At 48.0% G+C, this 13,172-nt stretch overlaps 1 protein-coding gene across 3 annotated transcripts in view; it reads left to right on the forward strand.

Annotated features, from left to right (window-relative positions):
* The first annotated feature begins 94 nt into the window (after positions 1-94).
* Positions 95-13,172, forward strand: part of ARHGAP17 (Rho GTPase activating protein 17) — a 57,015-nt gene continuing 43,937 nt past the window's right edge. For all 3 annotated transcript variants that reach the window (XM_004705707.2, XM_045300191.1, XM_045300190.1), the window contains exons 1-5: positions 95-131; positions 4,375-4,479; positions 8,624-8,697; positions 10,694-10,805; positions 11,037-11,113. In XM_004705707.2, the coding sequence (XP_004705764.1) occupies positions 4,405-4,479; positions 8,624-8,697; positions 10,694-10,805; positions 11,037-11,113 (338 nt within the window). In that variant the 5' untranslated portion in view covers positions 95-131; positions 4,375-4,404. The remainder of the gene's footprint in view (positions 132-4,374; positions 4,480-8,623; positions 8,698-10,693; positions 10,806-11,036; positions 11,114-13,172) is intronic.

A 13,172-nucleotide genomic window follows, 5' to 3' on the forward strand; every position in this document is an offset into this window, starting at 1 on the left:
TCTCTGCCTCTTTTGTTTAAAACGCCAAGATAAAATTCTTGTTGCTTTTCCCTTCTGAATTTCTAACTCTGATTTTTTTTTGCCCCCACAGAGCCGAGAAAACAGAAGTCCTCAATGAAGACTTGTTACAGGTAACACAGTGTCTTTTAAAATGCTCTTTTTAAAAGAAATATAAAGAAAAACTAAATCCGTGGATGAGAATTGGAGCGCGTATCGTTCTTTTGCCTCAGACAGATGAAAATTGACTAGCATGGCTTGGAGCAGGGAAGAAAAGCAATTGAATGGCTTGATGATTTTTTTAAAAAGGGATCTGAAACTTCCGTGTCACGCTGTACTGTTCAAACAGGGTTAGTCCAGCTTTCAACTTGGTGCGGGGGTGGGGGCGCAGGGGCCTGGCCAGCCCAGCCGGTCCACTGGCAGTGTGGCATGGCACTGTCGTCTGCTGCTGTGATGATGTCCTCGAAGGACAGAGCCCTGCCAGCTGGAGCCCAGGGCCCCCCACGTTCTGACCTGGGTCTGTAGTTTCTCACTTCCTCATGCAGCTGTTCTCCACGCCAGGACCCTGGGCCGCGTTCAGTCTTGACAGGCTGCTGCTCCCGTAACCCTGGCTACATAGGTCAGAACTACCTATCCGGAGGCTCTAGGGTGACCTCCATTCTTCAGCTCGGGCTCTTCGGCCCATCCTGGGAGGACATTGGAGCCCTGGTAGCGTCTCGTGATTATGAGTCGGGCTGCTAACCACAAGGTCAACAGTTCGAAACCACCGGCCAGCTCTACTGGAGAAGACAAGGCTTTCTACTCCCGTAAAGAGCTACAGTTATGGAAACTTACAGGGGCAGGTCTACTGTGCCCTGCAGGGTGTCTCTGAGTCAGGATTGGCTCCATAGCAGTGAGTTACAGTAAGGATGTTTTCAGCCAGAGCAACCTGGCTGCTCGCCTTCCCCAACTTGCCAGTCCATCCCTCAATAAGTTTCCTTTGACCCTGGGGCCACTGAGAGTTTTTGGAAGAAAGGGCCTTGGACCCCTTCAGCAAATCGCTTCACTCCATTTCCCTCTCCCACACTTACCCGAACACTTAAAAAAGTTATAATAATAACCCACTGCTATATAGGGTTGTGAGGAGTCTGCATCGACTGGCTGGCAGTGAGTTTGGTTTGGGGCCATAGCGTCAATACCAACTCACAGCTGACCCTTTAGGACAGGCTAGACCTGCCACTGCGGGTTTCCAAGACGGCAGCTTTTTACAGGAGCAGAGAGCCACATCTTTGTCCTGAGAAACAGCTGGTGGTTTCCAACTGTGGACCTTGCAGTTAGCAACCCAACTCGAAGAGCAAAACCTCTTCTGGCACAGAAGTTTCTTTTGAGCAGCTTCACAAGTTGGTTTACATGACCTAGAGCCGGTCTACTCCGGTGAGTCTTTGTAGAGCAGAGCTCTGGTCCCAGGAGACTCTCTGTCTCTCTGCCATAGCTAATAGCACTTCTTACCTGGTTCTTATCCTCTTTGTCAAATTCATTTCAGACTTTCAAAACCACTGTTTGGTCCAGGCAAGCCTTAACTGGACCAGGCTTTGTCATGTCAGCGCTTTCCCTTTCACGCCCCACGTCAGGGATCAGCATGACCTCATGTAACCCGTGGACACAGAGATGAGGACCAGAGGACCTCTGAGGAAGATCCTTTGAGGAGCTAGTGTGCTGCTGGGACGCAGCCTTGCCCCTGCCCGTGTTGGGTTCTGTTCAGATGGCCATGGCCATCTGAAGTCCGTTTCTGGAACGCCTTACGTTATGATTGTTTAATTACATATTTACGGTATATTTATTTACTATTTAAAAATGCAAGCCAGTTGCCACCGAGGTGATTCTGACTCACGGCGGCGACCCCGTGTGTGTCAGAGTAGAGCTGGTGTGCCATGGGGTCTTCAGTGGCTGGTGGTTTGGCAGGAGTTTGCCAGGCCTTTCTTCCAAGGGCTCTGGTGGACTCAGACTACCCAGGGACTCCTGTTTATTATTAAAAAACAGCAGATACTATTAGACTATAATGAATAATAAAATCCGTAAGTTAATTATTTTATAAAAGAAATATCTACATTAGATCTGCCATAACTGCTGTAACTGCATTCCCTCCGAGTTTTGTTGTTTGAAACAGGAAGTAGCAGGAGAGTGGTGTTGAAAAGTGCAGACAGCAGTTCCCTGTCTGGTTCAAAGCAGCAGCCCCGGGCTAGCCAGCTTTGTGGCCCTGGGGGCTTCTTGAACCTCTGGGTGTCTCACTTTCTACTTCCCTAAAGTGAGGGTACTCAGCCCATTGAGTTACTCTGAGCTAAACTTGTAAGACCCTGCGAAGGGAGCCGTTGCACCAGAGGGGCTTTGCTGTTACCGGCACCGCCAATGGTTATTCTGTCTGTGGTGTCAAACTCCCCGCGATTGCCTCAGTGTTCCCCCTCCTTGGACCTCTGTGGCAGCGGGGGCAAATGCTGCCTGTCTGTTTGTTTATTTTTTTGCACGGAGTTTTGTACAAGAGATAGTGAATCCCTGGAGGGCCGGAACCTCAATTTACACACTGCTGTTTCTCTAGTACCTTGCACAGATACTCATTGTGCACTGTCCTCTCAACAGTTGTGATGGGAATAGATGTTGTTCAGGTGCCAGACCTGTTCCAAACCAGCAAAAAAAAAACAACAACCCCCCCCACCACCCCACCACCCCATGTACACACACACACAAAAAAAACCTAAACCCAAACCCTAAAAGAACTATTTTTAAAAACAGCAATCTTGAGTTTAAAAGGTGGAACATTTATTTTGAGTTCTTTCCGACATACCGGCTAAATCAGTGAACAAAGCAGGTCAAGCCCTATCTCTGTGGCGTCCGCATGGTAGTAAAACTTGAAATAGAAATGGAATTGAAAAATAATGTTTTTCTTCTCTTCTTGAGACAAATGAACAATGTGCCTCGGGCTTCAGAAAGTTTGTGGGAAAACGGAATTAAAACACGATTATTTTCCATGAACTTTTTGAAGCCCCCTTGTATTCATTTCCTAATGTTTTAAAATCCGATTCTTGTAAGATATGGGGACAGCAACTTGGCATCTGCTCCTAAACGTGAACTTAGCCGTTTCTCCAAGCCCCGGTGATTGAACTGGGGTCCGAGGAGAAGCAGTTGGTGTGGTGAGGGCTCTGGAGAAGGAGCATGAAACCATCTCATGGGGTGAAATGTTTTGGGGTCAAAATGTATTCTGTTTTGAATTTGTTGATTTTTCTTTAAAAGAGCAAGCATCCCATGGGCCTGCTCTCCTTCTCAGTGAGTCATCAGAGTGCACATTGTTAGCATTCCTTCCTGTAAAAGCAGCCTGCTTTGCCATCAGCTGCCCTGTCCCAGCATAATATTTTGGGAACCTAATCATGATATGTGGGTCCCCAAATTCAGTGCTTCGTACCGCTGGTTGTCCATTGTGCCCCAGAGGTTAACAAACAAACAGACAGACAGACAAATCCCATAGGGAATGATTTGGAAAGCACTGACCTTGGGTGCATTCTATTGTGGAACATTTATTTTGAGTCTTCTTTTTGATCGACTTCTGTCCGAGGGTCCATTGCCATGACAGGCAGCAGAGAGCTTTTAAGTGTTTTTGTGCAAAATTTCCCCTTTTGGGCAATAGACTTGGGCCAAAAAAAACCCAAAATTGTCCACCCAATTGATTCTGACTCATGGCCACCCGAAGGACAGCCCAGAGTGGCTCCCTAGGGTCTCCAAGGCTACCAGTCTTTATGAGAGAAGATAGCCTCATCTTTCTCCCACAGAGTGGCGGGTGGGTTCGAACTTCTCGCCTTGGACTAGCAGCCCAAAGCATAACCCACTCTCCCACCTGGGGTCATTTGTGGTTCCGCACTTTTGACCTGAGACTTTGCTGGTGCTGTAGTGTGTTAATTGACTGCCACCACTTAGCCTGAGAGCAAGGTTTAGTTAAAGCTGACCCCTCTCTGTGCAGACAGATTCAACCTTGAAGAGATCTAAGCACCTTCGTGTAAGGGAGATCAGTGGTTCTCAGCCAAGAGCGTTGTTGCCCTCCCAGGGATATTTGACAATGTCTGGAGACTTTCTGTTCTGTCACATCTGGGTTGAAGGGATTACTATTCGTGGCGCTAGCAGGTAGAAACCAAAGATGCTGCTAAACATACTATGCTGCACAGGGCAGTCCCCTTAACTCAGAATTATCCAGTCAACGTGTCCATAGTGAGAAAGCCTTGTGTAAGCGAAGGGGGACAATTTCTATTTATAGCCAAGGGCTAAACAAGATTTGGGGATGCCTTTCCTACCGCGTGAGGAGGAGCCTCGTTTGTCCTCAAGCTCCAAGATGGTCCTTTATCTCTCCCTTGCCAGATTGAGCGGCGCCTGGACACAGTGCGGTCGATGTGCCACCATTCCCACAAGCGCCTCATGGGCTGCTTCCAGGGCCAGCATGGTACCGATGCAGAGAGGAGACATGTGAGTATCGGATGCCGCAGCCCTGCCCCACTTTCACCCCTTTGATCAACTTGTCTCTTCCAGTCAGCATTGGCAGACTTCATCGTACATTTGCACCTCAAATTGCTCTAATGCCCCTGCCTGACCACATCATTCCTTTATACTCAGGTCATTGCTGGGCTCAACACCCTGCACCGTTTGCACTTCCTCCAGGTGCTTTTAAGGATTCTGTAGGGCATTTATCACTGTAAGAGAAAGGACACCTCCAGTTAAGGGTCCTTTGATGGCAGAAAGCTGAAGCCTACCTTAAACTGACTTGAACAGCAAAAGTAACGTATTAGCTTGGTAAGTGAAAGTGCAGAGGTTGGATGGACGTTAGGTAAGACCCAGTCTAACACTTCAACGAGGTAACAAGAAAATCCATTTCTTCCCTTCTTGCCTCTCTCTTTTTCACTGTTGACCTGCACCAAGATGACACCCGTCATGGTTCTGAAGCTGGTTACCAGCAGTTTCCAAGGGCCACTGGTGCAAGCCCAGGTGCATGCCCAGTAGGAGTAGAGAGCATCTCTCCTAGAAATGTTCTTAATGTAACGAGAGCGCTTCATCCACTCCCCTGCCAGATAGGAATCTCCTCTCATTGCATTTACATGCGTTGAGACAATTCGACTTCTGGACATTCCATTCCACCCTAGTTACCGTGGTAGGAGGTGAGATTGGGCGAGGAGATGGGATGGGATGATAGGCTTATGTTAACCAATCAGACCTAACTCTAGAGCCTGGGCTGTGGTCCCACAACCACCTTCAGGCTTTCTGGGACTGGGAGATATCCCTACGAAAAATGAGGATGTTATTATCGAGAGGAAAAAGAGGGACCATAGGCAGCCAGACCTCTGAGTGTCTATTGCAGAAGACTTTCAGCCACAGTGTTCAGGTTTCTGCGCATTACAGATAGAGCACAGTAACTTCGATTCATTAGACAGTGCTGTACTTGGTTGTCCAGCTTCCTTCCTCCTGAGCACACGCTGATCATTAAAAGCCCATAGAACATAATAGTGTCAGCGGCACACTGTGAGATGTGTGGTACTGTTTACTCAGTAGACTGGAAGGAAGCGCTCATATGCAAATAGTCGGTGTCATCCTCCTTTAATAGTTCCTGCCGCCATTGGTAGGGCATCTTAGAGTCGAGACGATTCTTCTCTTTTACAGTTCTTAGTGTTCCACAGTTCTGTGTGTCAGAAGCAGGCCCAATCTGAAGCCCAGACTGGGTCGGCTTCTCGTGCCTGGCTTTTGCTCTGCCTACCCTTTTACCATTGTTTCCTAAGGGTCTCTCCTTGGTCTCCGTATTCTTGCGCTTTCATTCCCTAGGCCGCCTTCCCTGGTCTCATGGTTCCTAACCAGTGTGTTTGTACATCTAAGTCATTTTCAACCAGGCACACAACTTCCTCTCCTACACGTCTGTTTTAGCATGCGTAATCAGTTTTGTCTCCCAGAGCTGCCTGACCAGCAAGCCTTGTGACTCACGCTGCTAATGCCTTTCGAATTCCCCATGTCCACTCCTCCACAATGAGTGCAAGACCTGATTACCCTTGACCTGCACTGTTGTCATCACCTCTCGAGCTGCAATTCCTTCTCGTCACCTCCTGCCATTCCACATTGTCTTCGGCCTGGTCACTCGAGTTGGTGTCCTGAAATGCAAATCAATTCTCTGTCTCGCTCCTACTGTGCATGTGTGGAATCTTACTTAGTGCTTCTCCACAAGACCAGCATGATACCCCTGGGGATATTTGGAAATGTATAAGGAAATCTCTGATTGCCTTCAGGACTGGAGAAAACCACTATCATTTGGAGAGTGGGGACCAACTGTTGTGCCTGGCAGGGTCACTCTACCCAAGCAGCTGCCCCCAAAATGCCAGTTGTGCCTCTTTTGAGGACCATTGGCTGACTTCCCTTGCTGGGATGATATCCAAGCTCTGTAGCATGACTTCAACCCTTTATCATTGGCTCCTGTTTTCCTTATCAGTCTCATTGTGTTCCAGCTTCCTCTCATTCACACTGCTCCCCACCCACTTAGTGCCCAACCCAAATCACACCAAACCCAACCCAGTGCCAATGAGTCAGAATGGCTGTGGTGACCCCGTGTGTTACAGAGTAGAATGACTCCATGGGGCTCTCTTGTCTCTGATCTTTTGGAAGCAGCTCACTAAGCTTTTGTTTTGTTTTGTTTGGCACTGGTTGGTGGGTTTGAACCACCAACCTTAAAGCGAGTAGTTGAGCACAAGTAATTTTTGATGCCCAGGGACCTTACAATGCTTGTGGAAGCAGCAGTCAAGAGATTGCCTTGGGTAAACCTGCTGCACAAAACCTCTTTATTGTTGTTAAGTGCCATCGGGTTGTTCTGACCCATAGCGACCCTGTGCAGACACGGCCTGGTCTTGTGCCCTCCCCGCCGTTGTTCCAGTTACTATGTCCGTCCAACGCATTGAGGGCCTTCCCCATTTTTTTTTTTTTGCTGCCCTTTCACTTTACCAAGCATGATGTCCTTCTCCAGGGACTAGTCTCTCCTGACAATATAGCCCCAGAGTCTCACCACCCTGGCTTTTAAGGAGCACTCTGGCCATACTTCTTTCAAGACAGATCAGTTTGCCCTTTTAGCAGTCAGTCCATGAGCGTGAAAACACAAAGATGTCACTTGGAAGCCTACGGTATGCCTGAACCAAACCATGGTATTTTCAATCGCCTACTATGCATATGCAATCTGAACAACGAGTAAGAAAAGATTAGAGAAAAATGGATGCACTTGGATTATGGTGCTGACAAAGACCATTGAAAGTACCATGGACTTCCAGAAGAATAAACAAATCTGTCTTTGAAGAAGTACTGCTACACTACACCTTAGAAGCCAGGAGGGCAAGACTTCACTGATGAGTCACTGGCCAAGGGCATCATGCCTGGTAATGTGGAGAAGTAGTGAAAACCAGGAAGACCTTTCCCAAGATGGATTGACACGGTGACTGCAGCAATGGACTGAACATAATTGTGAGGATGGCCCAGGACCAGGCAGTGTTTGTTCTGTTACACATAGGCTTGCTGTGAGTCGAAACCAACTGGAAGAGCCCCAACAACAACCAGAGTTGTGTAAACTGGTCTTCCTTGTAGATTCATCGTATCACAGATGGCATTGTACTTGAAAATAGACCCTGACGTTCTTTTTTTAATTGGGAGTTAATACATCTATTATTCCATAGTCAATCACATCGGGCGGTGTTGTACAATTGCTACCACAGTCAGTTTCCAAACATTCGTTTCTTTCCTGGACTCCTTGACATCATCTCCCTTTTACTCAGCACCCCCCACTTCACCCCCACCCATGCCCCTGTACCCCACCCCACCCCACCCCACATGTTCTTTCTAATGATGAATGTGGCATCCGTTCTGTTTTATTGCGGATGCCTGCCAGTTTTCCTAGACCGATACACCCCGTGGTCTGGTTCTTAATGGATATTTGCAGCTTCTGCATCTCAGTTTGCGTTATTCCCATCAGCAAACGCAGGTCCTGAACCCTTTGTTCCCTCCACATCACTGTGGCCGCCTCTGCCGGGAAGAGGCAGCTCTTCTTCCCAGTTATACTTTCAGTGTTTTCCAACCTGCGGAGCTTACCATCCAACACTCACTCCCACCATGTTCCGCTATTGCTCCTAAGGTTTTTCAGTGGCTAGTTTTGTAGAAACGTAGCCTCGTCCTTCTTCGTAATCTGTTTTCAGTCTGAAGCTCCCCTGCAACCTGTTCACCATGGGTGACCTGCTGCTATTTGAAATACTGGTGGCATAGCTTCCGGCATCTCAGCAACGTGCAAACCCCCAAAGGACATCGCACTGACAGCTGAGCGGGGAACGACGATAGCAGCCAGCATTGTTAAGTACTAGCCACTGGGCGTGCTAGGTACTTGGTGATGAATATATCCTAAACCATGGACACTATTCTCATCCATGTTTTATAGGCACAAGGAACCCGAGACAAGCAGATTGCCTTACTTGTGAGAGTAGGATTTGAATTTAGGATTTTTTTCTCTCCCTTAAGTAATTTGACTAGAAGGAAAAGGTACTGGAATAGATCCTTGAAAATGATGATCAAATAATGAAAAAATGTAATGTTTTCTACTTTCCAGAAAAAACTTCCCCTGACAGCTCTTGCTCAGAATATGCAAGAAGCTTCGGCTCAATTAGAAGACTCTCTCTTGGGGTAAGAGTCGACTGCTTTCCGGGGACTAAGTGTCATCAAGTGGATGGGCTGGTTGGTGTACATAGCAGTCCCTTGTCTGACCAGAGGGACCATGACATGAGCGGGAGGGCGTAGTGCATCCGCCGGGAAGACTCATCCTCCAGGCCCTGCGGAGCCAGTGGGATCAAGGCTGCTGAGTTTCTGGTGCATCTTCCTTTAGGAGGAGCAAGGCCCTCATTGGAAAGCAGGAAGTGTTCCTGATGGAACTCATGGCGAGAGTTCCTCGTTGCTTCCTGTGAGCTTGCGCATGAGGAACCTGGCGGGGTAGTGTCTTGGGCGCGGGTTTGTTCACTGCAAAGCCAGCAGTTTGAAACCACCAGCCCCCCACCTGGGAGAAAGGTGGGGCTTATTACTTCCATAATAATTTACATTCTCAGAAACCCACCAGGGCAGCTCTAGTCTGGCCTCAACGGTCTCTATAAGTTGGAATAGACTCGATGACAGTGAGTTCGGTTGTTTTTTTTGAAAGCTTGAGTGTACGAATCCAGCCCCTTCACCGTTCAGGTTTTGACCTAGATTTTAAAACTTTGGGGTCCTTAAAGGCCATTTCCTTTAAGGAGGGTGATGTCACAGCTGGCTGACTCTCGGTCATGGGTTTCTTTCTGTTTCTTTTTTTTTTAAACAATGGGCATGTGTTGTGTAAATCACAATAGCAACCACCAAGATCTCATCATGAAAGCTGTCTTCCCTCCTTCTCATCCAGCATGGCTGGTGTCCTTTAAGCCTCTCTGTTGTCCCCTGGTAACATGGTTTCCTGCCCCCCAGCTGGACACGGCTTTGGGCTTGCAGCCTGTTTCTTAGATCTGCCACTGTGTATGCCCATCACCCTCCCGTCAGTTGGTGAAGGAAAATAGTTGTTTTCCACTGTTCACTCTTCCTTTATCTCCTCTGTGCTCCCCCAATGGAGGAAGGGCCCTGGTAGGAGGCTCACTCATGTCCCCGTGCTGGCACTTTGGGTTCTTCCAGCCTGCCTGTTTCTATGCGTAGGCTTCCGAGTAGCATTGCCCAATGGTGACAAAAAGAACTTGCAACCTGGTGGCACTGCTTTTACGTGCTTCCCACGTAAGAGCTCATTTAGTGCTCAAAAGAACCTGTTAGCACCCATGACAGATGTGGACGTTGAAAATGGGGAATTGAGTATATTTCAGAAGGCCCCACCCCTGGTAGATAGTAAAGCCTGTATTTGAACTCGCTCAGAGAGGCACCAGAGAGCTTGCAAGTTCTTGCCAACAACACAGGGCCACCTAATGCCAGTGTCACATGCATTTCCAGCTTAGAAGAAAAACCCGCAGAGTTGTAGAAAGGTCTGAGAGAGAGGGACAGGGATGGCAGTGTGCGTAGTGTATCTGTGTTTGTGGTTGTGTAAAATCCACTGTCCGCAGCAAAGCAAAAAGGAATCAAGATTTTCATGTTAGCTGGCCACCCCACTGGCTGCACAGGAGGAAACCAGTTGCTGTAGGCTGAACTCACTAGCAGACGTCAACGAAAATAAGCACGCCAGTGGCTGTGGGGCTCATTTTGAAAAGTGGAAGTCCCCGTGCGTTCCAGGGAGTTGGCAGTGGCTGATAGTTAATGGCATAGATGACCAGCCTTTTCTCCCGAGGCATCTCTGGATAGGCTTTCAACCTTTCACCTTTTGGCTATATCTGACCATGTTTCCCATTTTGCACCACTTAGAGACATCCCTCCACAAACAGAACACAACAGGTAACGAACTTCGGGTGTCATTTAAATGGTTTTCAGGGTACTTTTGAGAATAACATTCCTGAGAGTAATATTCCTTTTTAAATTTTAAAGCATCCACCTATGGGCCACATTTTATGTATTTCTAGGGCTTTACTGTGATAATCCTCGAATGTGTTCCTATCATGTAGAGACCAAAGTGGTTCAGCATTGGTATGCGTGCGCCTTACTGAGTGAACATGTGCTTACTAACTCTCCTGTCTTGTATTTAAAGGAAGATGCTGGAGACATGTGGGGATGCCGAGAATCAGCTGGCTCTAGAGCTCTCTCAGCATGAAGTCTTGGTTGAGAAAGAGATCATGGACCCTCTGTATGGCATAGCGGAGGTAGGCACTTTGCTCTGGGGCTCGAGAGAGTCGCAGTCGGAACGAACGACGTGGCGAACGTGTCACCTGCGCCTGTAATTTTAACAGTTGTCAATGGCTGGCCTGTACACATGTCTATATCAATAAGGCACGTGAATTGTCTAAGAGGAAAACATAATTGTAATAAACATTGAACTTTAAAATGTTAAGCTCGAAGCCTGAAACTCATCCCATGCGGCATGTTGTTCTTAGGTTGAGATTCCCAACATCCAGAAGCAGAGGAAACAGCTCTCTAAATTGGTGTTAGACTGGGATTCCGTCAGAGCCAGGTAAGGTCAAAGGATAAAAATAACCAATTACGTGAAAATCACCCTCTTACGTCTCATGCCCACCAGCCATCACCATCCCCAACGTGGATGAGAGAAAGAACACCGAGTAGGCAGAAGTCATGTATGTGACACACGGACTGAGTCAGCAACCTGCTGACGCCTCTCTTTGGACCTCGTTCTTGAAGTGTGCCATTCTGTTATGAGTGAGGCAGCAATGAAAACAGACAGAGCAAGTCAACGGAAGAAGTGTGTGAATTAGGGATGGGGCCTGGGGACAGTGACAGACGGTTTTAATAGCATTACTGTTAGGATAGTGGCGTTTAGGAACAAACATCTGTCACCTTACACTTTCTAAGGCTGCCACTGTGCCACCCACCCAGAGCACTCATATTTATCCTCTAAATTAAGGTGACCAGACATCCCGCTTTTGGCGGTACAGTCCTGCTTTTTTGGCGTTTTAAAAAATTCCCAATTTTTGGAAAGAATGCACGACAAGCTAGGGAACGGTGTAGTTGGTCCATATAGACCAACTTTTTAATCAAGAACCACCCCCACCCCCACCACCCCCACTCCCGGTCAATGGTGTCCCGCTTTAAATCCGGTCACCTTACTCTACACGAAGACCTGTTGGACCCAAGGAGGAGGAACTTAAATGAAACTAAGCAAGCACATCCACAGGACTGCTGACCCGTGGCTTGTTGTCAGCTGGTCTGCAGCCTCAGCCCTGACCTCGAATAACTGCCTCTCAGTAACATGCGGCCCCAGAGCAGACGTTCTTCTCATGTGTGGGGGGGATTAGGGAATAGGAAGGCCACCCTTGCTGACTTGGATCCATTCTCGGACTTTATCACAAGGGCTGACACTTTCTGTAAAGGGCCCAATAGTAAGTGCCTTTCCCTGGATAGTCCAGATGGTCTCGGTGGAAACCGCCCCACTCTGCAGCTCTGGCTGGAAAGCAGCCCGCGGCAGCACGTGAACGAACGGATGGGACCGGGTCCAAGGAAGCGCTCGTTACAGAGACAGCTCGCACAGTGGGTTTGGCCTGTGGGCCGGCAGCTGTAGTTTGCTGACATCTGGTTTGTTAGATTATTTAATCCTCTTTGCAGTTCTGTGAGAATTCTCTGGGTGGCCAGATCCTTCAGCAGCTGAAAAGCTGGCAGTGGATCCACCCAGAGGCTCCTCAGAAGACAGGGCTAGAAATCAGTTTTGTTTTGTTTTGGATGTGTGTGTGTGTGTGTGTGTGTTTATGGAGGTACAACTATCATTTACTGAATTCCCAGTTCCTGTGTGTCCGATGAAGCCATCCCGGTAGCGCTTCTGGGGAAGTGTTGCACTGCTAACTGCAAGGCTGGTGGTTCAAACCCAACAGCTACTCTCTGCAGGAGAAAGATGAGCCTCTCTACTTCTGTGAAGACTTGCAGCCTTAGAAACCCTGTAGTGCCACTGGGAGTCTGCATTGACTCAATGGCAGTGGGTTTTGTTATGGGTCAGATCTTTTAAATGTGTTACTGCATTTCTCTCTGCAAATTACCGAAATCTCTAGAAAATGGTTGTAAGAATGCTGCATTGCCTTGTTTCTACTAACCCTGGTGGTATCAAGGAGCCCTGGTAACGTAGTGGTTACGTGTTGCTGCTAACCAGAAGTTCAGCAGTTTGAAACCACCAGCTGCTCCTCGGGAGAAAGATGGGGCTTCCTACTCCCATAAAGAGAATAATCTTGGAAATTCACAGGGCCCGTTTTACCCTGTCCTGCAGGGTCAAGAATGAGTCAGAATCAGCTAGCTGGCAGTGAGTTTGAGCTTTTGTAAGATGCTGTGGAGGGACTCTAGGCTTGTGTTCAACTGCTAACCCAGAGGTTAGTGATTTAGATCCAGTAGGCCCCCAGATGGAAGACCTGGCAGTTTGTAACCAAGAAAACCCCGTGGCACAGTTCTTCTCTGTAGCACACGGGGTTGCCGTGAGTCAGAATCAACTCGATGGGGATGGGGTTTTGTTTGTTTTGTTTTGGTTTGTTTTTTGAGGGTGATTTTTGAGTACCTGATGCACCACTGATTTAATA

The sequence above is a fragment of the Echinops telfairi genome, unplaced genomic scaffold (assembly GCF_000313985.2).
Source record: "Echinops telfairi isolate 266 unplaced genomic scaffold, ASM31398v2 ScPeMD7_5;HRSCAF=22, whole genome shotgun sequence".
Classification (NCBI taxonomy): Eukaryota; Metazoa; Chordata; class Mammalia; order Afrosoricida; family Tenrecidae; genus Echinops; species Echinops telfairi.